We start from the raw sequence: 26,206 nt of genomic DNA, 5'->3' as shown, positions 1-26,206 counted from the left end.
ACACTCCATTTGACGCTTTGGCACATGTTCGAATGACTCCTTGGATGAAATCCCACTGTATTCAAATTCATTCTGTATTTCAATACAGATCCTTTAAACTCATGAGACCAAATTTTTTTCTCTTGAGTTTTACTTTGAAAAAAAAAACAGAATGGTGAAAAGGCCTAAAACCTTCCATGTTCATTTTAATTGATTATCTTATTGTCATTACACAAGCTTAATGAGATTAGTTTTGACAGCAACCTGTTAAAATCCTGCTCAAAAATATATTTGTCTGTACAGCGACTACCTTACAGGCTGAGTATGTGCTTAAAAATGTGTGATAGGTTCGTGGTGTCATGTTGCGACATGCCATCACTTATTTGGTTCGTACACAGCTAATGACGGGCTTGCAAAAGGTATTTTATGTCCAAGCAGCAGCAGCAAAAAAAAAAAAACACAAGAGTAGACCCCGCCTTCTGTTACCTATTGCTCATCCCGTCCCCATTTTAGTGCAAGTTTGACCATATATGGTAGTAAATTAAGGCCAAATCTTATTGGTGAAGATCAGACCAGGTGAATTCTTCCCGATTTTACCTCCTGGATCCAAGTACAACCAGTATAACCCAATTTGTTTTCAGGTTATCCACAGTTGTTACCATCTAAAAATCTACATCCACACACCGGCAATTGATTAATCTATTATGAAAAAGAGACCCAAGTTTTATTTCACAATTTTTATACATACGTACATTAGTTTTTTTTTAATGTCAACTAGCCATGGTGTCATCAAAATCAAATATATGCCTCAGAAAAGGTTGTCCACCATATTGACACACCAAAACTCGATAACAATTTCATAATTTTGCTAACTTTAACCTCTTTAATGTTTTTCTTCCCTTCTTAATCTACTTGTGTACATAGTTGCAGCTTTTTTTCTTTAATGCTCTTGTGTTGAGGCAGGCACGGACGAGTCTCCGCATTCCAACAAACACGCTTTCCTGGATGTGGGGGGGATCAAGCCTCCTGGGCCATCTGAGACCCCAGAGTCCTTTTAAAAGGGCCTGCCATGATGAAAATATAATAAGCAAGAAAACATCCATTTTCAAACTTTAGCAGTATTTCACTGAAACCTAAGCATTCACAACTAGTCCTCCCAGTTTAAATAATTTAGACATCCATCTTTAATGGTCAATGGCAAAAAAAAATGTTACTGGGGATTATAACCAGAATTTATTTCTGTTTTCTTTATTGATTTTAATGTTAATAATAATAGTACTAATTTCGGCAAATATATAATTTTTAAATAATGGACATCCGGTTTCAGGTCATGTAAGCCACACATTTATATAAAATATTATTACTGTGTGCATGTATATAGACGCCATATCTCGTTGGGTTTAAGCTATTTTTTAATGAAAAAAAATATCAAAAATTTCAGGGGGTCTTTAAACGTCGTCATCAGAATTTACGAACATCACTTGAACGTACCTCCCTCAAGCGAAGGTGGTGGTGAAAAGTGAAAAAAAGTGCTTTCCTTCAGCAAAAATAATGGACGTTTGAGAACTGTGTCAAATTTTTTGTTACTCATTGTATCTGAAAGACAGTGAATTAATACTACAAGGTCTTCAGTGGAGGCGATGCCTAATATATTGTGAGAAACGTGGGGAAAACATTGACATTGCCGTTTTTATAGATTTGATACACTTTACAAGCAGTCCCTGAACGTAGCACAACGTCCTCACACTGAAGAGGCGGTGATGGGGTAAAAGGGGCGTCGCTTAAACTCACCTGCTGGAAAAAAAATAAAGGGGTTGCAGCTGAGATGCGGTAGAGCCGCTGTCCTGTGCCCAGCATTAGTCCACGAATAAGACCCCGAGCCGCTTTCAACTACGGTGCCCCCCAAATTCGGGTATGTCTGATTGTTTTTTGTTGCTGTTAGTCACGTCTTTTTCGTATGCATTCTTGACATTTTGCTGAAACGTCAGCTAGACAGAAAAAGTTTAAAATAAGCAGTTCAGGTGTTGTTCATCAAGGGACGCATTGTACGCATGCGCAATAGGCAGCTCCTCAAAGGTTTTTGACACATTGCTAAAATTAGTAACTTGTTATTTACTTTTATCAACTATTCATAGATCAAGTGACTTTTTGGTTTAAAAAAAGCAGAAACGTGGCGTCCCCATATGCTGACATGATGTTTTGTGTCAAGTAAGCTTCAATATTAAAATCGGCCAAGGTAAAAACTTTTTATTATTATTATTGTTTTATATTGTTTAAATTAGCAGTCAAAATGAGTTCAAAGAGTACTCTTTTAAGAGTTTAAACACACACACACACACGCACACACACACAAGTAAAACAGAAAACAAGTTAAAAGGAGACTGACTTTGATGTTAACAAGCTAAGATCCTATTTGTTATTTACCACTAAAAAGGCAGCATTGTGACTGTAAAAAGATTATCGTCTGGACTTGTGGACTAAAATCTGTTTTTGCATTTCAGGTATGTTCACAATTGTTCACCGTAGTCTTCTTTTAAGTGTTGTGACGCAATTTTTTTTAATGCTATGTAGGAAACATACATCTTAAATGAATACAGTTATTTGAGGAACCAGAAATGGTTGCATAAGTGTAGTTCAAATTACACAATACTGGCATGGGATTTTTCTGAAGCATATTGTTAAAGAACTAGGCTTAATATAAATTGAACAATGGTAGAAATCGGATTTAATTACTTAAGTAGTGGATTTCATATCCTTCATTAATATTGTTTTCGATGTGGTTTAAAAGAAACGTAATTGGTTACAAAACCTAATTGGCGTTTAGATCTCTGAAAACTTATTTTATTAGACTAAAATAATCTGTATGCTTTCATGAATGATGACAAAAATCTGTGAATATTTCCTGTTGATACTTTGGAATTCAGAGGATTGAAACAAGATGAATTTAAACAAGGTCTCTAGGCCAAGAAATTACTTTGCAAAATATTCAACTTCATTTGATTATTGTTGTACCTCAGATTTTCAACCAGGATTTACTTACTGAAAAAAACACTACCACACATTCATAACATTAAAGGTAAAAATATATGCTATCAATATTTTGTACTAAATGCCTGAAGTTAAAATTGTACAGTCCATGGAGAGAGTACTCCTTGAAACACGTACTCACACATTACCGACATGTTTAAACCCGTCTTTTTTGACATTTCCACTGTCCAAGGGTTAAAGATAAGACATCATATCAACAACAGAACTTCACATTGTATATCTCCAAAAATTTTGGGTGAGGGTTACACGAACAGGGTTAAAAGTTATGCTTGAGTGTATACCACCATGGCAAAAAAAACAAGTCCAAAGCATAACAGCAATTATTTATTATCATTATAATAACAACTTTTCTCCTTTCAAGTAAGAGGGCGCGATTGAAAACGTTTATATTTATTTCTCTGACGGACTGGCACCAGTGGTTGGGGACCACTGTTCTATTGTATTTGTCTTCCTGATGACATTACGCGCAATCAAACGCTGTTTGTTTGCCAATCCCGTGCTGTCTGACCCTCATTGTTTACTCGAGATGCTGACCTCGGTTCATTTCTTAAAGATTCTTGCATTTTGCAATGCATGTTTTGCCGAAAACACGAAAGCCGCCTCCCCTCTAATTATTCATGCGTCTAAGCACATAATGAACTTAGGAGCCAGACAAATGACTGTTGAACTGATTCCTTTATCCTATGCTCACACTCTCACACTCCTATCATGCCTCATCAACCTTTTGGACCTTCAAACGGGAATTCCACAATTTACTCCTGAATTGCTGTTTGATGATAATTTCTGAAAACATGCAAAGACTGAGAACAATTTAAATGACTGGATTTGTTAGTGGGCGTGGCTTAAACTAAGATCGGGTAGATATTTGGGCTATCTGATATGAATAGGTTGTCTCAAAATCAAATCAAATCAAAAGCCTTTATTGTCATCATACACAGCTGTGTATAACAAAATTGGTGGTGCTACTCCACAAAGTGAGTTTTCCCAGTAAAAAAAACATAAATAGTAATATAAAAGTATAAAAAGTCACATCCCGGCTAGGTAAATTCTAAGATATTGCACATTGTTATTGCACACCCCAAAGTTATTGCACAGAAGGGATTGTGTGTCGTGCTAACGCAAGTTCAGAGTCCTGATGGCTGTGGGAAGAAACTGTCCTTAAGTCTATTTGTCCGTGCTTTGTGAGACCTGTAGCGTCTGCCAGAGGGCAGCAGCTGGAACAGGTTGTGACCAGGGTGGTATTGGTGATGTTGATTGATGACAATGTTCCTGGCTCTGCCCGAGGTAGCGAGGGCTAGGAACATTGTCAGGGACCAATACCACCCTGGTCACAAACTGTTCCAACTGCTGCCCTCTGGCAGACGCTACAACTGATTTCAGCATGTTTATCATTCAGCCGCAATTAGGAGTTTCTTAGATTAAAAAAAAAAGAAAATTGGTAGCAGTGGCGGAGCAGGAAGTAATTTTCGGAATAGTCTTTAGTCAAAGTAAATAAACAGGGTTGACAACACAGCAAACAGATTGTGTGGTATGTACCCAATTCTTCTGACCATTATGGCCCCTCCTTGCCTTTAGATTAGCCGATCACCGATTTTGATTTTGATTTTAACCAATCCCCCCGTTCAAAAATTAAGATCGGAGAGATGAGGGTATGACAGGGCAAAGTGAGTGTGACATAACACATTAGCTGACATTGTTGGCGATAGACGTCCAATCTATTTCGACAGGGCGTGATTGCCTCTAGTGCCGGACAGTCAAAATGGATTGTCTGTCAGCATTAGTAGCAGCCAAAGAGATCATCAGAAAATGTACTCTCCAATATATCGTTTGCATATTGTAGCACTTTCATTCATTTTGTGGAATGTATTGTCAGCTTCCTACTGATGCCCGCGGTGTCCACTTTAAATACTTCCAAAAATGGTTCCTTGTTTGATAAAGGTTGGGTGTGCCTTCGGGAGAGAGTAATAACATTTCTCTCCTTGCCCGGACCTGTTCCTTCCCGACATTCCTGACTACAAAGCGTCGCTCCATAGGGACCTGAAAGAGACTTCTTGTGTCTGTTTGTTCTTTTTCGGTAGCAGGGATACTGGCAGAGGATAATGAACAATTAAGACGATGGGGAAGGGGAAATTTTATCATCGTTACCGGTGTTGTTTTTCCATTTTAAATGAATTAGACATCTGTCCTTTTCAGTGGCATGCAACGAGTTAAATACTTAAAAAAAACAACAACACAAAGTTCATATTCCTGTATTTAGTCTTGTTTTAATTCATTCATTTTCTGAAGTGGTTATCCTCACAAGGGTCGCAGGGGGTGCTGGAGCCTATCCCTGACTAATCTGACTGCGGGAACCAGGTGGGGCAGACCCTGAATTGGTGGCCAGCCAATCACAGGGCACGAAGAGAATTTAGAGTGTTCAACCACCCTACTCCTGGATGTTTTTGGGATATGGGAGGAAACTAGAGTACCCAGAGAATACCCATGCAAGCCCAAGTGAACATGCAAACTCCACACAGTGAGAACCGACCTGGGATTGAACCCAGCACCCCAGAACTTTGAGCCTGACGCGCTAACCACTCCCCACAAGGCTGCTAGTCTTTTTTTAACCTTTTATAAAAAAAATAAAATTAGTTTAGATGAAAAGAATATTAAATATGACAATTTAGTAGAATACTGCGACTAGATTGCCTCTGTTATTGACATTCTAACTAAGAAATATTTTCTTTGAAATGGTCACTGACTCACTCTATGGCAGATCTTGAAAACTGGGAAAATGCATCACCAAATAAAGGAAAGACTCCCGAACGAGTCACATGCACTAAACAATAGAGAATGAGGAAAAAAACAATTTAATGCACGTCCATGAAATATTATCAACCCTTTCAATTCTTCCTCTCTCTAAATAAACTGAACAAGTAAAAAAGCACCCAGTCAGGCTAATGATAACATCTTCACCACAAATTTGACAACTCTCAAAGGTGTTGACTGTCATCGGATTACGGCACAGTTGTTGCTTCCCGTCATTCTGTCCGTCAGTGCAATTGCGCAAAAACTTGTCAAAATTATTTCTCTCACAATGAGGGTAGGTATTACGCTAGCCGACTTATTTTATTTTGAGGCTTAACTCTTTGGCTATGGACGTCAAATCCATTTGAACGGATTTGACGTCTATTGCCGTCAACGGCAGTCAATGGGTTGACGTTACTTCGATCTCTGCTAATGTTGTGGCCTTTCTAAGTTTGAAATGTTTTGTTTTACAGTAACCATGAGTGACGCAGACAAGTTTCTGTATGGGGACCGCGGCGGGATAAGCGACCCGCTAGCTCAGGCCGACTGGGCTACCAAAAAGCAGGTATGGGTACCCTCGGAGAAGCTGGGCTTCGAGGCTGGTTCCGTCAAGGAGGAGCTCGGCGACGAGTGCGTGGTGGAGCTAAGCGACTCGGGCAAGAAGGTAAACGTCCAGAAAAAGGAGATGGTGGTACTCCAAAGTGTTCTGACACCATTCCGAACTTCAGGTAAAGATCAACAAGGACGATATCCAGAAGATGAACCCGCCCAAGTTCAACAAGGTGGAGGACATGGCGGAGCTCACCTGCCTCAATGAGGCCTCGGTGTTACACAACCTCAAAGAGCGTTATTACTCCGGACTCATCTACGTGAGTTTGGCTCCATTACCGTCGCAACATAACGAATTACCTTGAGTGTTGACTTTTCTTTTTTTTTTTTGACTGCATTAGACATACTCAGGACTCTTCTGCGTGGTGGTTAACCCATACAAGCATCTTCCTATCTACTCGGAGGAAATCATCAACATGTATAAGGGAAAGAAGAGGCATGAGGTGCCACCTCACATTTATGCCATCACTGACACAGCCTACAGGAGCATGATGCAGGGTACAGACACGCATGTGGCACATTCTCGTTATGCTTATTTGGGGGTGTCTATCGGGATATAAATGTATGACATTGATAATGCGTTGCGTCCTATTGATGGTGATAAATGATCTGGTCAGAAAAGACAAAACAAAACAAAAAGTTTTTGCATTGACCACTGTAATGTTGCCATTTTATCATTTACACTAATTAAGAAAACAAGTCAAAGACATTCCTACTGTTCTACCTGTGTTAAAGTTATTTACTAATTAACACATTGGCTCCCATTTATGGTAATTAACTTCCATTTGGAACAATCACTGCCACCCCTAACAGTCTAAACACATACAAAGTTTATGAATGGTGGTGAATGAGTTAATAGTTGAAATTGTCTTTTTTGTTAGATTTTAAAACGGTTAATCTTTTTTTTAAAATTAAAAATAAGACTTTTTTCTCATTTTTAAAAAAATGTTTAATTGTATTGATTTGGGGGGATTTTTTTAAGTGAACCAAAACTGGAGAGAAAAAAACGGAAACAAGGGACTGGGTAACAAAATTGCCACAATAGCTCAGCTTTTTTCTTTAAAGTGACAATAACATATTCACAAAATACTTACATTTGAGGGGGCCACACTAAGTATGTGGTGGGCCATTTCTGGCCCCCAGGCCTCAGGTTTGATAGGATCCTTTTAAGTTGATGTTCATTAGAATTTTTTTAGTAACATTGTTCTTTTGTTGTCATGAATTATTTGATGTTATTAGGACTTCCAAGGGGGTATGAGCGTGACAGAATTTTTTTATGAAAGGTTCACACAGTAGAGCTCATTTCTGTATATTCCACATGTAAATAAACGCACACACTTGAATTGAAACCACTTATTTTTGTCCCTAAGAATTGAGATGATTTGAAACAAGCATTGCAACAAAACAATCATAACTGTGTATCTTTTCGAAAATTTCCTGTAATAAATTTGCTCTCCAAAAAATGGAGCCATGTTTAAAATGTATGGAGCTCATTAAGCAAGAAAGTAAGGTCCAGAGAGACATGCTTAAAGTAATTTGCTTTGGTGAATATCATCTAAAACATTCGTAATGAATAAGCCTCATATTTGTTCAGCTAGTGTAAATGTAGCATTGGAGACAAAGGAAGATTATGACTTTTGCTTTTTAATTATATCCATATTTGTTTGATTTACAGATCGCGAGGATCAGTCTATCCTCTGCACGTAAGTCACTGTCATTTGTCACACACTTCAAATATTGTCAAATCTTACTCCAGTAATGTTCATGTCCCAAAAATGTCTTGGCTGGCAAACTATTACAGCTTTAGATGGATATAATATTGTGACTTTTTTTGTGCCAACTTTTCCAGTGGGGAGTCTGGAGCAGGCAAAACGGAGAATACCAAGAAGGTCATTCAGTATCTGGCCCACGTCGCTTCATCTTTCAAGTCCAAGAAGGATCAGGTCTGTATTCGTTTGCCTAATCATTGTAATGTCACATTTTTAATTGTGTCGCCTGTTGTTTCACTTTATCCTGTAATTCAATCTACCTGAGCACATTCCTCCTTCAGGTCTTGGCATGTCCGTCGTACAAGTGTGTTGTGTAATTGTTTTATTTTCTTGATTGTAACTGTGTTTGAGGATTTTTATCAAAAGTTAAAACTCACTTAATTTTTCCCCATGTCTCTCCAGGGCAGCACAGTTCTGTCACATGTGAGTTAATCATCTGTTTACATGTCGTCTGTTTTTGCAAGCTTTTGAACGGGGAGCTTTCTATGGCCTTTTGTTTTTTAGTTTTTTCCTAGGAAATGCATTTAATCACTTGATAGCTTTTATGGTGTTCAAGGTTCGCTATATTGGGGAGAATGAGAATGTAAAGTCTCATCAATTCTTCTGCAAGGCTGCTTATTGACACAACATCGACTCCGATTTGCACAATAGGAACTTGCAGGCTTGTTAAGAACGTCTTTCATGGGAAAATTGTATGATAGAACAAAAACAAATGCTATACCAACTCTCATTTACAATTAATGATTGATCTTGTCCTCGGCATGTTTTAAGTGGGGCGATAAATGCAAGTGTTTCTTTTAGCGTATTCATTTAAGTCATTGCCTGTCATTCACGGCAATATCACTGTGAATATCACAGCCAGTTCTCCAAGTTTAAAGGAATTGTACATCTAATTGTCAAAATGAGTTAAATATATTCAAATTATAAATACTAATACTCTATCAACTTAAGAGGGATTTTGGATGTCATAACTCATAAACAGACTACTCTATTTCTGTCGTTGTTATTTTGAAGCTTCAAAAATATAGAAAAGTAATGAATAATAATACAAAATAATTGAGACTAGACATCTATGCGTTTTGTGTCATGCAATATTAATATTATGGCCCCAAAATGCAATGTCTGTTTTTTTCTTTTAAATTACTATTAATTGTTTAATGATCAAAGAATGATTAAATGATTAAATAATTAAAACATAAGTTGGCAAAACATTTTGAGAAATTTAGCAACTGTGTTAAATTGCTCATGGGGAAAAGGGTTTAAAAAAATCAGATTCTAACTAAAGTTTAGTTCATGTACAGGATTAGGTCTTTTTGACAAAAGAACTTCAGGAAAATGCTGTGGGTTTTTTTTTTTGGGGGGGGGGGTTGATTTACCTTGTATTTAGAAAGTAGTTAGAGTACAGACTAACAAATGTTAGAAATTAAATGTTCTGTCCCAAATTCTTTTAAAGTTAATACTTGAAGGGAAACCAGTTGGTTACAACATAGGTATGCAAAATGAAAAGTGATATGAAAAGGCAGAATTTTTGGATGATAGACACAGTATCAAGTGTACCTTGCCAACTATTTGAGACCCATACAAGGTGTGCCTGCCCAACCCCTGCCAGCAGCTATATTTTCTTGTTACAGCGTGTGTGTCACAATGTAATGATGCATTTCCTTCCTCGGGGGGTATTTGGAGGGGCGTGGTGTTATTTAATCTGTCGTCCTACATGGCTGAAATGGTCCTAGTTTGCTTTGCTGCAGCAACATGAGATTGTATACATGTCATAAGTGGAAATGCCTAGTTTGAGTCTATCTCCTATGCGTTAGGGGGAACTGGAGAAACAGCTACTGCAGGCTAACCCCATTCTGGAGGCCTTTGGTAATGCCAAGACCGTCAAGAATGACAACTCCTCTAGATTTGTAAGCATGACTCGCATCTTGTCAAAAATATTTTGTCTTGGTGTAACATGAATAACACTTTTTTTTTTCCTTGCCTGTAGGGAAAATTTATCAGGATCAACTTTGATGTGAATGGATACATCGTTGGAGCCAACATCGAAACTTGCATCCTTTCATTCCCAAACTCCCCAGTTGACAATTTTCCCTAGTGGTCATCTTGAATATTAATTTCCTGACATTTTCCTATGACTTTAAAAACATGATTAAGGCCAGCTATTCTGTTTACGGTTCTGGATGTATTTGAGGCCATTTCTTTCTGGACCAATTGATTATCCAAAATTTAAAGTAATAACGACTAGTGGTTGGGACAGTTATTTGTCTACTAATTTATATCATTCACACCGATTTTGAGACCATTCCAATCCCTTAAAAAAGTGTTCTTCCTCTGGCCAAGATGCACCTTCCCAGCAAGTTTGACGACTGTGCCATTCATAGTCTCCCAATAAACCAGATACATAAATTCCAGCTTTAATCTATTTTGACTCGGACAATGATAATTGCTAGGTCCTTATAAGGCCTTTTTAAAAAAAGAATTTACCCAAAAGTCTCATATCTTTTTAGTAAGGGTTAATCCTGACACTCCACTAGTGGGTACCCGTGTTACCAGCCTTTGAAAATAGGTTAAATGCTTTATAATCGGCACCAAACTAGACGTTTGGTTGCTTTTGCCCATGTATGTTGCTTCATCTTTGACTGAAGGTGTGACCAGACCTGCTGGAGAAGTCTCGGGCCATCAGACAAGCCCAAGAAGAGCGAAGCTTCCATATTTTCTACTACCTGTTGACTGGTGCGGGAGACAAGCTGCGCTGTAAGCACTCATTTGCCCCTCTCAAACACACGTAAAATGGTGCAAGTGGTCATGGTATTGTGCGCTTGATCAACAACGTTCCCTCCTTGTAGCGGACTTATGTCTGGAAGACTACAGCAAGTACCGCTTCCTGTCTAATGGCAATGTGACAATTCCGGGACAGCAGGACAAAGACATGTTCTTGGAAACCATGGATGCCTTCCAAATCATGAGCATCCCAGAAGACGAAAGAATTGGTATGGAAACATTCTCACATTTGCTTCCGAGAGCACACTAAGCATTTCCTTCTCAGGCCTGTTGAAGGTGGTCTCCGCCGTGCTGCAGTTGGGGAACATGACCTTCAAAAAAGAGCGCCACTCTGACCAGGCATCATTGACAGATGACACTGGTACTTTCTTTAAAATCACTCTCTCGTCTCGTCTTATTACACATCCCTTAACGTGATTGGCGTGGCATCCTCCTTCTTCACTGCATAGCCGCACAGAAAGTGACTCACCTGCTGGGCATCAACGTGACCGACTTTATTAGAGCCATCTTGTCACCGCGAATCAAGGTCGCCGATTATACTACATCCTGCCATTTCCATATGTGAAAATGCCCAGATATTTGCCAACAACAAAGCGTATTCGTTGTAGGTGGGCCGCGATTACGTCCAGAAGGCTCAGACTCAGGAGCAGGCTGAATTTGCCGTGGAGGCCTTGGCCAAAGCGTCATATGAGAGGATGTTCCGTTGGTTGGTGATGAGGATCAACAAAGCTTTGGACAAGACCAAAAGGCAAGGAGCCTCCTTTATTGGCATCCTGGACATTGCCGGCTTTGAGATCTTTGAGGTAAAGTCACCGTACCTTAAGTCACAAATATTTCTTGAATTAAAACAGTCGTACTCATTGACTCCCTTTTTTTGGCAGCTGAACTCGTTTGAGCAACTGTGCATCAACTATACTAATGAGAAGCTGCAGCAGCTCTTCAACCACACTATGTTCATTCTGGAGCAGGAAGAGTATCAGAGGGAGGGCATCGATTGGAGCTTCATTGACTTTGGCCTGGACCTGCAGCCTTGCATTGACCTTATTGAGAAACACGTACGTGAGCTGGATTCATGCACGTCAATCTACTCGGACAGTATTTTGATGGCTGGGAAAAATATTTACCTTTCTTGCGGATTTGCTTCATTCAATTTATATTTGGTTTCCAGTAATACTTGGGCGTCAAACTCATTTTTGTCAGGGGCCACGTTAAAATTATTGTTTCATTTCAGGCCTTGTGATGACTGAACAAATACACAATTTCCTCATTATTATATAAACACCACAAGTTGAATGATAGCTGGCTTTGATGTCAGAAAAAAATCATTTGGAGATTGGCAACTAAAATTGCTTGTATTGTTTAACATTTTTAAGAGGGATCATCTGAAATGTTGGTATTCAAGCAAGAAGCTGGTGAGGATGAGCTGGTACCTGGCAGCTGTGCTCTAGATTGCTTAGCCTTTGTGACTTGCTGAATTCCATCACTTGACTTAACTTGAGTAAGTTGATGGAATTTACTTGCTTGCCTTGCAGTCCGGACCTCCTGGCATCTTGGCTCTGCTGGATGAGGAGTGCTGGTTCCCCAAGGCCACTGACAAGAGCTTTGTGGAAAAGGTGGTACAGGAGCAGGGAACACACCCCAAGTTTCAGAAACCAAAGATGCTCAAAGACGACGCTGACTTCTGCGTTATGCACTATGCTGGCAAGGTAAATAGTGTATTCTGGAAGTTATGTTTACTTTTAGTTCTTTATCAAGAAAGATGCATTGTCATCCAGGTGGACTACAAAGCGGACGCATGGCTGATGAAAAACATGGATCCTCTGAATGAGTGTGTGACCTCGTTGCTCAATCAGTCCACAGACAAGTTTACAGCTGACCTGTGGAGAGACGGCAAGTTATATTTTCTAAATGGACTTTTCCATTATAGCACAGATTCTGACTGGTGTCCATTTATTAAGGGAGCACAAAGCTTATTGTCGTTGTTGAGTAAAACAAAAGATATTTTATTCACCTCGACACTGTTTTTATTTTCTATTCCTTCCAGTTGACCGTATTGTCGGCCTGGATAAGGTGGCGGGAATTTCTGACTCTATGCACGGTGCATTTAAAAGCCGTAAAGGCATGTTTCGCACGGTGGGCCAGTTGTACAAGGAGCAGCTTGGGAACCTGATGACCACGCTGAGAAACACCAATCCCAACTTTGTCCGTTGCATCATCCCCAATCATGAGAAGAAGGTAGTACTAATGTTTTTCATTTCTTTTTTTAAACTACATAAGTCAAACGTGCCCATTTAACCCAATCTGTATCCCATTTATCCCTTTTCATTCAGTTGCTACCTTTAGATAATTTAAGGTTTCAATTTACATTTTTCCCCTTTTTATATTGCAGTTTACATATTTAATCATTATTGTTGAGTGCCAACAATTTATTTTTAAATTGGATAATAAAAATAAACAAGCAAAGACCTGCCATCTAGACTTGTACTATACCAATTGTTGATATTGCAGCCTACCTAAACCAGGCCTATATTAAACTTATTGCCCAGCCCTGAATTCTAACCTTAACAACAAAGTAGATCGCAGGAGGTTGGCTCATTGAAAAGTAGATCTTGGAGCAAAAAAGTGTGAGTGGCCCTGGTGTATATGATATACCAAAAAAGAGTATTTGCTGTTTCTTTTCTTGTTCTTTTTTTTATTCAAAAAAATTAAGACAGTTTAAAATGACCAATTAAAAAAAAGAAAACAATCCCTGCCAAAGACAGTGATAGATATTCAATTTATTTCAATTGATGGATTGTCTAGGGCTGCTCTTGTTTTACTGCCATTGATGGCACTAGACGTCCAACCTATTCTGACTGGGAGAGGCTGGAAGCGAATAATGGTGCTCAGCCACTCAATAATAGCACTATCAATGACAGTCAATGTTTGTCCTATTAAGGGTAGACAAGTGTTTCATTTCACATTTAAGTGGTTCTATGATAACACTAATAATACTAATATTATTATGTTCTGAACTGCTTTTAGGCAGGTAAACTCGAGCCTCACCTAGTTCTGGACCAGCTGAGATGTAACGGAGTCTTGGAGGGGATCCGTATCTGCAGACAGGGCTTTCCCAACCGCATTGTCTTTCAGGAGTTCAGACAGAGGTAAAGCACACAGACACACGAGATGTGCAAATCTGTTGGGAAGATAATGAAATGACCTATTTTATCATCCTGTTTCAGGTATGAAATCCTCACTCCAAATGCCATTCCAAAGGGTTTCATGGATGGCAAGCAGGCCTGCGTGCTGATGGTAGGAAGCACAAACCAGAAATACAAGGGAGAACCGACATGATACGATCCCGGGAAACGTGGCTCTTTTTCAGATCAAGTCACTGGAGTTGGACCCCAACCTGTACCGCATCGGTCAGAGTAAAGTATTCTTCAGAGCCGGGGTCCTGGCTCACCTGGAGGAGGAGAGAGACTTGAAGATCACCGACGTCATCATTAGCTTCCAGGCCTGGTGCCGAGGATACGTGGCCCGCAAGTAAGGATGTGTTCTGGAGCTCGTTTGGCAACTTTGCCACAAACGTGTCATTTGTTGGTTTGTTTTAATGTAGCTCGTTTGTCCGCTTTGCCACAAACTCCTCATTTGTTGGTTGTTGTAATCATAGAGCCTTTGCCAAGAGACAGCAGCAGTTGATGGCTATGAAAGTTATCCAGAGGAACTGTGCTGCTTATCTCAAGCTCAGGAATTGGCAGTGGTGGAGACTTTTCACCAAGGTATGCCTTGATTAATGATAACAATTATAGAATAGGCTTTTGTTTAGGTTTCCCACGGCCGAATACATTTCCTCCACCAAAACCATTGATGGTGATACTCGTAGGTACGGATAGTAGGGCTGGGTGATTTTAAGATTTAACCTCGGACATCAGAAGTGTCATATTTAATTGAACGTCATACTGATGGAAACTGATGAGTGAGGAAGATTGAAAGAACCCAATGTTGGTTTTCAAGAGGTTTATTACGTAGCAGGTGAGGTAAACTATAACACTAAACAAAGAATTGCACAAACAGTCAAAATTACAATACAGTTAGGTTTCCAAACATGCCCGGTAGCTTAATGATAGCATTGCAATGGCGTACACTATTCAATCATTTAGGATTGTTGGCATGGATTTTCCTTATTTAACTATTTTAAGAATGGATATTAACACACATCAATGCATTTCTATTATTAGAGATAAATCTAACAGTCTCTGGCATTTGCTATCTGCACAGCCAAAACAAGTTATATCAACCATGAATTAGGAGAAAAAAACACTGAAGCAACTTTCTTTCGTTACGTGAGTGGAGACTCATGTAACAATGCCGTCGCCAAGCTGCCACAATTTTTTTTTATAACATAAAAAATTAACCACAAAGTTGAGGGAATTTGCCTTTATTATAATTAGTATTATTGGCTTCACACATTATTGTAATCGCTTGTTATTGATGATGATGCAAATTTTAAAGAAATGACAAAAATTCAAGGGTGTTTTTATTATCCCAGAAGTTTCCTTTTTTAATCATACATACAGTACTATCTGAAAAATTAGAATATCAGGTAAAAGTTGTTTAATTTGGGCATTTTAACGAAAGGATGGAACCAACAAATTTTATTCATTCATTTATGTTAAATTCATGTTTTAATTTGAATTGCAGAAATACAAAAACCTTTTCAGGATATTCATATTTTCTGAGTCTATACTTCTCAAAATAATGTGACTTATAGTTATTGTTATACATTTGTGCAATGTTGAAGTGTTTTCAGTGCTGCTAATTTTGTACTAACGTTTACTTCATGTGTAAATACTCAAATGTTAGCGTGCGCACTACTTATTTTCAGTGCAGATTCTTCCAAATTACCAATAAATGTGTGAGGGGATTAACGATAGGAGAAAAATATTTGCCAAATTGTAGTAAAGGTGTTGTCTGTCCCTTCTAAGCTTTATTTGTTTTGTCATAAAGGTCAAGCCACTGCTTCAAGTCAGCCGACAGGAGGAGGAGATGTTGGCCAAAGACGAGGAGCTAGAGAAGGTTAAAGAGAAGCAGTTGCATGCTGAGGAACAGATTCAACAATATGCGAGCAAGCAAAGCCAGGTTGGAATGTCGCTAATGCTCTAAGGAAAAAATTGAACGTGCTTATGCATGCATTCATTTTTCCTGTGTTGGCCAGCTAAGTGCGGAGAAACTGGCTCTCCAAGAGCAGCTCCAGGCCGAGACGGAGCTATGTGCGGAAGCCGAGGAGATGCGAGCTCGCTTGGCCATCAAGAAGCAGGAGCTGGAGGAAATCCTACACGACATGGAAGGTCGCCTGGAAGAGGAGGAAGAGCGCGTTGGGCAGATGCAATCTGACAGGAAGAAGATGCAGCAGAACATTACTGTCAGTGAAGGGGAACTGGGTCATACCCAAATATCAGATCGATTTAATTATTGTGTTTTTTTGTGCTCTTTTAGGAACTTGAGCAGCAACTTGATGAGGAGGAAGCGGCCAGACAGAAACTCCAGATGGAGAAGGTCACCACAGATGCCAAACTGAAAAAAATAGAGGAAGACGTGATGGTTCTGGACGACCAGAATAACAAGCTCAACAAGGTCACAAGCACTCTCCAGTGTCTCTTCCTACCTGCTGTGGCTGCCATTGCACACTTGCATTTTCCTCACTTTGCGACTTTAGGAGAAGAAACAATTGGAGGAGAGGATTTCTGAGTTTACAACCAACTTGTCTGAGGAGGAGGAGAAGTCAAAAAGCTTGCAGAAACTCAAGAATAAACATGAGGCCATGATTACGGATTTGGAGGGTAATTTTTGTGCAGTGAAATCCTTTACGCACCTCAATTTAGTGCTTTAGCTGCCATTGACACCAATAAAAGTTCTATCTATTTTGACTGGGAGTTTCATCCCTGCTAGCCCTGTCAGTCCAAATGGATCAGACTTTTATTGCTGTTAATGAATGGTTTTTCATAACTACCACCGCACGTGTATCAGAGCTAGCTATTGGTCATAGGGTAGTAAAGTGAACTAGCTGTAGCTTGTTGTACGAGTAGTAGGTGTTATTATAAAGCGTGCATATGTCTTAAAATTCAGATCGTCTAAGAAAGGAGGAGAAAATGCGTCAGGAGCTGGAGAAGAATCGTCGTAAACTTGAAGGTGACTCGACAGACCTCGGCGACCAGATTTCAGAACTTCAGGCCCGCATTGCTGAACTTGAGGCTCAGCTGGCCAAGAAAGAGGAGGAGTTGCTGAATGCACTGGCAAAGTTGGTATCATTCTCGTTTGGATCTTTTCACTCCGACTCCATGCTCACCTGCTCTTCGCCGCAGGATTGAAGAGGAAGCGGCCGCCAAGAACACGGCCCAGAAGAAGATTCGGGAACTGGAGGCTCAGATCTCCGAGCTGCAGGAAGATCTGGAGCTGGAGAGACAAGGGCGCAACAAAGCAGAGAAACTGCGGAGGGACCTGGGAGAGGAGCTGGAAGCTCTCAAGACTGAATTGGAGGACACTTTGGACTCTACAGCAGCACAGCAGGAGCTTAGGTATAACACCACTGCACCCTTTATCCGTAAAATGTTGCTATATTAAAGTGTTACCTCCTAGGTATTTTTTTCCAGAGGTATTAAGTTTGGTTTATACGATGTACACACCTGAGAACTGTTAGAAGACAATTTAACTGTTCCAAGTAAAAATGGCAAACTGTTGATAATGTAACAACCATCTCCATCCCAATTGTGCCAACCAAACCTAACCCTTGTTTTTGGTTAAAAGCTGAACTAAGAGCTTGCAAGCAACTGGCTAGCAAGATGGTGTGTATCAAAACTTTGTCTCCATACTTTTTAATGATAACATTATTGCAGAAAAAGCCAATGAAAAGAATACAAACTGACCTTTTCCAACAAACCTCATCCTCCAGTAGTTGAGTTATGGCAAATGTGACAACCAACCCTGTTCTCCTCTACCCCATAAGGCTACAGGATGCCATTTTCCTGATTGTTAAATGCCCTCCATCCTTCCAGGTCCAAACGTGAGACAGAGGTCTCACATCTCAAGAAGATTCTGGAGGATGAGGCCAAGGCCAATGAGCAGCTGATGGCCGACATGAGACAGAAACACAACCAGGCATTCGACGAGCTAAACGAGCAGCTGGAACAGGCCAAACGGGTAAGGAGCGTAACGGCTATGGTTTTCCAATGACAGGCTGAGGTGTTTAACCACAGCCGTGTGATACAGAACAAGATGTCGGTGGAGAAATCAAAACAGGCCCTAGAAAGCGAATGGAACGAAGTGCAGATCGAGCTAAAGACCCTGACGCAAAGCAAAACGGATTCCGAGCACCGTCGGAAGAAGGCGGAGGCCCAAGTTCAGGAGCTTCAGGTCAAATTTGGAGACAGTGAGCGGCAGAGTCAGGAGATGGCTGACAAGATGGCTAAAATGCAGGTGCGCACATACTGAAAAGAGCTGCAATTTGTTATGAAAGATGTGTTTTCACACTGTCACTTTCCATGCATTTAGTCCGAGCTAGACAATGTCAACAGTCTACTGAATGAAGCAGAGGGCAAGAACATCAAAGCCAGTAAAGACCTTTCTTCAACTGAGTCTCAGCTGCAGGATTCACAGGTACTAATCCAAATGAGCATTTGCATTTGTTTGTTTCTTTTTTTTAAAGAGAGCGCACACGTAATATGGAAAAAAAGTAGGCTGTGTTCTCTTTCTGCTCATACAGCGTCTAGTCGCATACTGTTGGAAAACGCAAAGAAGTAGAACAATGTAAGAAGCTCGGCAAACTGTTAGGTCACATGCTAACTCTTATTCTTTATGGTATATCATGAAGTTAGCCTTAAGTAACAGAATAGTAATTTTTAGGGGGAGGGGCTAAAAATGATTTGTAATATTTTTTGGGGTCATCCATCCCTCTTGCAAAGGTCAGCGCCACAATGCAGAGCATTTCTTCAAACTAATATGCAAAATTTCCATGAAACAAAACCAAAGCAAAAATACAAATGCCTGTTCTTAAAAGAACATTTATGGAATTAGGAAAAGCACCATGAAGGAAAATAAAAATGTGTCATTTTAATACAGAAGGGTTCTTTCGAATTTATATAGTACTACATATATATTGCGCAGAAAAATATTTTATAGTATCTATGTATGTTTGCAAAAGTCCCTAACCACTAGATTGCTAACATTAATGACAACAATTGAATTAAACTCCCCAATTCTCTCGTCATCGGCTGCATTGACAATGGAAAATGACTTATCTGTGGTAGTGGTGCATATTATTTGACAGCATATGAGTGTTAAGGTTAATACAACTTTCCTTCATCCTTTACACTGCCTAGTGTGTGGTAATTAGGTAGGTGCAAGTCCAAAAGGGAAGAAAAATAAGTGTCCTGCTCGGGTTCGACAGACACCAGATGGGTCACTAAAATTCTGGACTGTCCTGCAGTAAATCAGACGTAAATCCACCCAATCTAAACGATTGTGGCGGGCACTGTAATTATGAAATGGGCCCTCAGTTGTGACCTCAATTATCTATTGGTTCTAGTATTTCATTCCATTTATTTCCCAGCAAAATTCCAGCGCCACCTTGTTTTGATTAAAGTTAGATTAAGAGAAGTTTTAACTGACAACTTGTGCTCCTCTTTGTAATGCTGACTTCGTCTGATGCGCTAAAGTTGGAAGTAGGTAACCTTTCTTGAGTTGTGGCTTTGCTTTGATTGATCAAAGTTAGTGAGTGGACAAAAGTAATGATGTCGCATTGTTGTCATGTCATTGCCTCGCAGCATTAGTTGTTCCAACCGATTTTGGACAGTTCACATGCTGTGATTTGGTTCGGGCACCAAAAAAAATGTCCATTTCAAGATTCAAGGTTTTTCCACTTAGGGGTCCACTGGTTACACACAAAGAACACAATGTCAACATAAGAAATGTGTACATGGTATTTATTTTACATTTACATTGCAGAAATTTTGACCAAGGGACACATCTATTCTTATGCTTGACATAACTTCTCTTTTGATTGACGTTTGTTTAGATGCGATTTTTCGACGAGCACCAGATACCTGAGGAAATGATAGAAAATGTAACAATCCAAAAAAATTACAGGTTTATAGAATCTGTAAAGTGTGCAAGACCGTTTTCTGAATTGTAGCTCCTTGTTTTTCTCCTTGCTTGACTTGTAGGAGCTGCTCCAAGAAGAGACTCGTCAGAAGCTGAGCTTTTCCACACGCTTACGGCAGCAGGAAGAAGAGCAGAACAACCTGCGGGAGATGCTGGAGGAAGAGGAGACGGCCAAAAGAAACGTGGAAAAGCAGGTCTCCTCGCTTCAGGTCCAGGTTAGCTTCACGGACACCCGACTCGCTTCTGTTCATCACGAGCCACGTTTAATTGGCGACCTTGGCGCCCCCTCAGTTGGCTGACATGAAGAAGAAGCTGGATCAGGAGCTGGCTAACGTAGAGAGCGCGGAGGAGGCTCGCAAGCGCGTCCAGCGTGACGCCGACTCCTTTCAGCAGCAGCTGGAAGAGAAGACGGCCGCCTTCGACAAACTGGAGAAAACCAAAACCCGTTTGCAGCGGGAACTGGAAGATCTTCTGGTGGATCAGGACAACCTGAGGCAGGTGGTCTCCAACCTGGAAAGGAAGCAGAAGAAGTTTGACCAGGTATCGCAGACAACACACTATTTTAATTGAGCAGCTGTCGGTACACCTGCAAAAATAACATTTAAACAAAGAGCTATTTACAATTTTACGTACTTTTTTTTTTTTTTAAATTTTAGATCTATTGCGGTTGGGAACCTAGATGGGCTAGTTTTGATGAAACGTTTTCACACAATTTCAACTGTCTAAAATTGAGATATTTAATTAATTAAATATCACGGGCGATTCTATGACTTGAGGGGATAAGCCGAACCCAACACTTGATCGATTAATTAGTTATGTAATAGGTCAATAAACTTCTCGATTAAACCAGACCGGTGAATGTGATGAGCAGCACGCGTGACATTTCTCTCTTCTTGCCCCCTTTGGAGCAACTAAAATTGGTCCTTCAAGGTAGTCTTTAAGATGTTAAGGAAACCTATTTTGCCTTCATTCACACGTGTGGTAAGCTCTCTAGACTGGACTAGACTGCATAGATTATGTTGCATTCATTGGCCACTCTGAGGAAAGCCTCTCAAAATGTTGACTTCACTGACCATTCGGATACACAAATGAAACGAGAGAACACCTAAAGTAGCAAGGGAATGAGCCAATAGCAAATTATCAGTATAATTTTTGGAAACCCAAATGTCTCAGAGTGCAAAAGTGTAGTGACCCCTGCTGTACTGGGTTATTTGAAACATAGATTTTCGATCGATTAATATTTCCAAATGAGCAGTTTTTTCCCCCCAAAACATACATTGAGATATTATTTATGACAAACTAATTTCCACGCAAATTCATAGCAGAAGGATGAAAAAAAAGCCATGTCTATCATTGTCAGTAGCACAGAGAACTGAACGCTCCATTACTCTCCAATTAGATGCTCGCTGAAGAGAAGACCATCTCCACTAAGTACGCCGAGGAGCGTGACAGGGCTGAAGCCGACGCCAGGGAGAAGGACACGCGGGCGCTGACTCTGGCCCGCGAGCTCGAGACCATAATCAGCCTGAAGGACGAGATTGATCGGGCCAACAAGTTGCTGAAAGCGGAGATGGACGACTTGGTCTCCTCCAAGGATGACGTGGGCAAGAGTGTAAGAGAAAAAAAACCCTCACGGAGATGCAGGAGGAGAACGTTTAGTGTGGCGCGTCGTGACTGGAAACCATTGTGTGGTACAGGTTCACGAGCTGGAGCGCTCCAAGCGTGCCATGGAGCAGCAGCTGGAAGAGATGAGGCTTCAGGTGGAGGAGCTGGAGGACGAGCTGCAGTCCACTGAGGACGCCAAACTGCGTCTGGAGGTCAACATGCAGGCCATGAAAGCCCAATTTGATCGGGACCTGCAGGCCAGAGACGAGCAGGGCGAGGAAAGGAGGAAACAGCTGGTCAAGCAGGTTGTTTATAGTTACTCAAAATAATACACATGGCTTCAACTTAAGCCAGGGTTGGGCAAGCCTGTCATCAAGGACAGCTGTGGGTTCCAACCAATCCAGCACAGGCACTTTGAACAATGAGATTTCTGCAGAAAACAACCCTGGATAACCCTGACTTAAGCATTTTGTAGCAATTAGCCCATAAGATGTACGTATTGATAAAATCCACAATGTTAGTATAATTCTCCTTTGACTTCAGGTTGCTTTGATGGAAGTGGAGCTGGAGGATGAACGCAGGCAGCGCTCTCAGGCCCTCTCCTCCAAGAAGAAGATGGAGATGGACCTGGCCGATCTTCAAAACCAGATCGATGTCATCAGCAAGGGCCGCGACGAGGCTATCAAACAGCTCAAGAGGTTGCAGGTAAATCCCCACCTCAATCATTGCCGTTAATGCGGATACACGCCTGATCCAGTCGAAATAGGAGGTTTGAACGTCGAGGCAACCAATGAGTTAAAAGCGCATTTTCACGCACTGCATTCTTGTTTATTCAACACAAAGGCCCAGATGAAAGAGCAACTGCGAGAGCTCGACGATCTGCGCTTGTCCAGAGATGAATCGGTCAATGTGGCTAAGGAGATGGAGAGGAAGCTGAAGGTCATGGAAGCGGATGCCCTGCGCTACCAAGAGGTTTGACATTTTTATTTTCGCTATTCAGAGCCTATCAATTAGGCCATTTGTAGGCGTTTTTGAAATTGCATAATATTATAGCGGTGGCATCCTCTCCTCCCAATAGGATCTCGCCACTGCTGAAAGACTCAAGAGACAAATCCAGTCGGAGAGAGAGGAGCTGCAGGATGAGATCAACAACGGCAACACCAAAAAGTACAAAATCAAACTTCCCAAAAGTGACCCAAAAAAAGTATTGGGAACCCACTTTACTAAGTTAATGTTAACTTATTAAAATGAGTTGGCAACTTTACTATACTCACTATAGTTGCAGATCTGCTTGCTCAGTCAGGATTATGCTGAAATATTTTTCACATGTTCGACATTTCCTACTGTATGAAGGGTGAACCTTCCATTGTGTGCATTCCTTGCCCTGACAGTTAACACTCCCACTTGAATGTGTTGTTCAGTTCTCTGCTGACTGAAGAAAAGAGGCGACTGGAGGCTCGCATAGCCCAGTTGGAGGAAGATCTAGAGGAGGAGCTACTCAACACCGAGATGGTCAACGAGCGTCTGAAAAGGACCACGTTACAGGTGCGATTCTTTTTATTTTCCTATGGTAGTATGTAAAAAAGTGTCACGGGGGATTAATATGGGTGTGTTTCATTCTGATTTAGATGGAGCAGATGACCACAGAGCTTGCCGCGCAGCACAGCAGCGTCCAGCTTCTGGAGGGCACTCGTTCCCAGCTGGATCGACAGAACAAAGAGCTGAAACTGAAGCTGCAGGAGCTTGAAAGCACCATCAAGTCCAAGTACAAATCATCCATCACCTCTCTGGAGGCCAAGATCGCTCAATTGGAGGAGCAGCTCGACATCGAGTCAAAGTAAGTCTGATTCTATTGCGTTCCTCGAAAGAAGATACTTTGCCAATCTTTTGTTTTCATTCACTGTGCCAATTTTGGAATTCAGGGAGCGCCAGCAAGCGTCCCGGCTGGTTAGGAGAACGGAGAAGAAGCTGAAGGAGACGTTGCTGCAGGTTGAAGATGAGCGGCGCAGTGCCGAGCAGTACAAAGATCAGGCGAGGCCTCTTTTTACAGTTTACCCCCAGATGGCGTTGTTATACTTTTTCCTGATATGAAACTTTAGTAGTTTTGTAAAATAGAGGAAAAACATTTTAAAAGGAAATTTGTAAAACTTGGCTTCAGGCCGACAAGACCAACAATCGAATGCGGCAGCTGAAGCGGCAGCTGGAGGAGGCCGAGGAGGAGGTGACCAGAGCCAACGCCTACCGTCGAAAACTGCAGAGGGATCTGGAAGACGTCACAGAGTCTGCAGATGCAATGAACCGGGAAGTCAGCAGTCTGAAGAGCAAGCTCAGGTTAGATCGCTCACATATTTTAAGATGGGGCGGGAAAAAATCTAAAGATTTAGTGTACTTGGTTGCTTCATTTTACATTTGATGGGCTAGCAAGCCGTGAAACCTACATTGCAGATTTTTTTAAAACCCTGCTAGGGCACTCATTTAACTCATTGGCTTTTATTTAGAACGTTCGACCTCCAATTTTGATTGAGAGGGGCAAATAAAGTGCTAGTTGCAATTGATGATAATAAATGTCCAATTATATGCCTCATTTCATTTCCGTGATAATTAATTCGTCACTAATAGATATCCAATCCTTTTGAATTCAGACAGCAGGCAACGTATGAAGGTTTTTTTTCCATTTGCTGACAGCCCTTGATGGTGCTGGATGTCCAATCCATTGAGACTGGGAGGGACCAAATGACCAATGGTTATCCGTGACCTCCCAGTCACATTGGATTGGGCGTCTAGTGCCATCAATGGCACTTAAATGTGAGCATTCATGGACATTCTTCCCAGTTTAAATGAACTGGATGAGTTAAATACTTAAGGAGGGAGGGGGGGGCTTTGGAGTGTTGCTTGGAGCTGTAAGTGTTTTTATACATTTTTAATAATTCTTTCTAAACGTATTTATAAATGTATTTCTAATTATAGCAAAATGTATATAATATAAAAGTTGGATATTTCTTTATTTTTAATAACCATAGTCACTTGACCTTTGGAGGATTAAAGGTTAAGTGTCAAAAATGAACGACCAAAAACAATCACTTCTATTAATCACAGACAAAGGGTTAATGATTTTGACTGCCAACTTTTGACTAGCAGAAAGTTGGCACTGTCACTGAAAGGGTTAACGTGGATCAAAACCAAATGGAAATGTTGAAATTAAGATTCAGCCTTTGGATACTGACCTGTGTTCATATTTTTGTCGCCAAGGCGTGGAGACATCCATTTGAACATCCGCCGCACTGTTAATCGCACGGGACTGGATAGCGACGACGACGTGGACGGCGTGGCCACCGATGTTACCGAGCCGGCAGCAGAGTGAGCACATAAAACGGAGAGAGAATAAAATTTGGACCAAAGTTTTAAGTCCAATGATTGAATGACATTCTATAAGGGTGAAATGCTCTGGCACAGACTTGCATAGCCTTCCATGAATTTATACATCATTCTTGATAGTTTCCAATTTGCCGTTGATATTTGGCCAAATGTTCATATCAGTGACTGAATCTTTTTCTATTAAAAGGGCTTTATCATGTATCCTATTACAAGGCTTTTGCTTAAACTGAATCTCACGTGACAGTTTTATTTCCTACACAACTGGGGGCAGGTGGTTTATATTTGACATCAGAATAAATGTACCTCGTCTATATTGGTGGTGGGTTTACCATTTAGCTCCTCTCTACACATTTGTCTTTTAGATTGTGTTCTGTATCATCCCATTCCTGCATGCCCACTTCCCTCAAAAAAAACATTACGTTAATTACCATTTTATGGCAGTTCTTCATATCTTAACCAATGCCTTAATGCAAATATATATTAGGAAGATTTACATATAATAAAAAATCATTTGATATTCAGTCGTCATTGTGTGTTCATTATAGTGGTTGGAAAATTAGCTCTCATCTGGATGCAGCAAAATCAATGGACCAAATTTAGACATACTTTGTATGAGGGCAACATTTGGTTATAATTAACGAGATTCAGAACTGAATCGAGCTCCTGCACTATATATATATATATATATATATATATATATATATATATATATATATATATATATATATATATATATATATATATATATATATATATATATATATATAGTGTATTTTTTTTAATTAAAGAATAATATTTTGATACTAATGAATACAGGTGGCTAACATTTTCATCAAAACTCAATGAATTTGCCCATGTTTTAATTATCAAAATGATGAAACTGATGACTTAAATGCATTTAAGTCAACTATAGCTCCAATGTGACCTTTTAAAAAATATATTATTTAGATGACTGAATGCTCGTATTTAAATGGCATTGACAGCGCTAGACGTCCTTTGTTTTCAAAATGAATTGGAGTCAATGAGTTAAATAAATCCGATAAAGGATTCGTTTTGTTAAAAAAAAAGTTACGAAACTGCACGTTGACGTTTTATTCTGAAATTCGCAAGTC

General features: G+C 40.3%; 1 protein-coding gene across 2 annotated transcripts; it reads left to right on the top strand.

Annotated features, from left to right (window-relative positions):
- Positions 1-1,751: 1,751 nt before the first annotated feature.
- Positions 1,752-25,611, top strand: myh9a (myosin, heavy chain 9a, non-muscle). Of its 2 annotated transcripts, XM_077604523.1 has the most exons (43): positions 1,752-1,891; positions 6,288-6,478; positions 6,543-6,683; positions 6,765-6,921; positions 8,099-8,126; positions 8,273-8,366; positions 8,595-8,615; positions 10,007-10,099; positions 10,180-10,240; positions 10,845-10,946; positions 11,039-11,182; positions 11,239-11,334; positions 11,423-11,499; positions 11,582-11,776; positions 11,855-12,028; positions 12,506-12,679; positions 12,749-12,863; positions 13,018-13,208; positions 13,998-14,119; positions 14,198-14,267; positions 14,341-14,501; positions 14,629-14,737; positions 15,966-16,097; positions 16,174-16,380; positions 16,455-16,592; positions 16,675-16,798; positions 17,085-17,256; positions 17,321-17,533; positions 18,011-18,155; positions 18,225-18,431; positions 18,507-18,611; positions 20,177-20,329; positions 20,406-20,654; positions 21,514-21,726; positions 21,812-22,024; positions 22,263-22,424; positions 22,563-22,691; positions 22,798-22,886; positions 23,141-23,264; positions 23,348-23,556; positions 23,642-23,750; positions 23,878-24,050; positions 24,969-25,611. In XM_077604523.1, the coding sequence occupies exons 2-43, from the start codon at positions 6,293-6,295 to the stop codon at positions 25,078-25,080; spliced, it is 5,889 nt and encodes a 1,962-aa protein (XP_077460649.1). In that variant the 5' UTR covers positions 1,752-1,891; positions 6,288-6,292; the 3' UTR covers positions 25,081-25,611. The 2 variants fall into 2 exon arrangements, with proteins under 2 accessions (XP_077460649.1, XP_077460650.1); XM_077604524.1 differs by lacking the exon at positions 8,595-8,615.
- Positions 25,612-26,206: the final 595 nt, after the last annotated feature.

The sequence above is a fragment of the Stigmatopora argus genome, chromosome 7, assembly GCF_051989625.1.
Source record: "Stigmatopora argus isolate UIUO_Sarg chromosome 7, RoL_Sarg_1.0, whole genome shotgun sequence".
Lineage (NCBI taxonomy): Eukaryota > Metazoa > Chordata > Actinopteri > Syngnathiformes > Syngnathidae > Stigmatopora > Stigmatopora argus.
The sequence above is the reverse complement of the archived record's forward strand: the minus strand, read 5'-3'. Positions and strand labels throughout refer to the sequence as shown.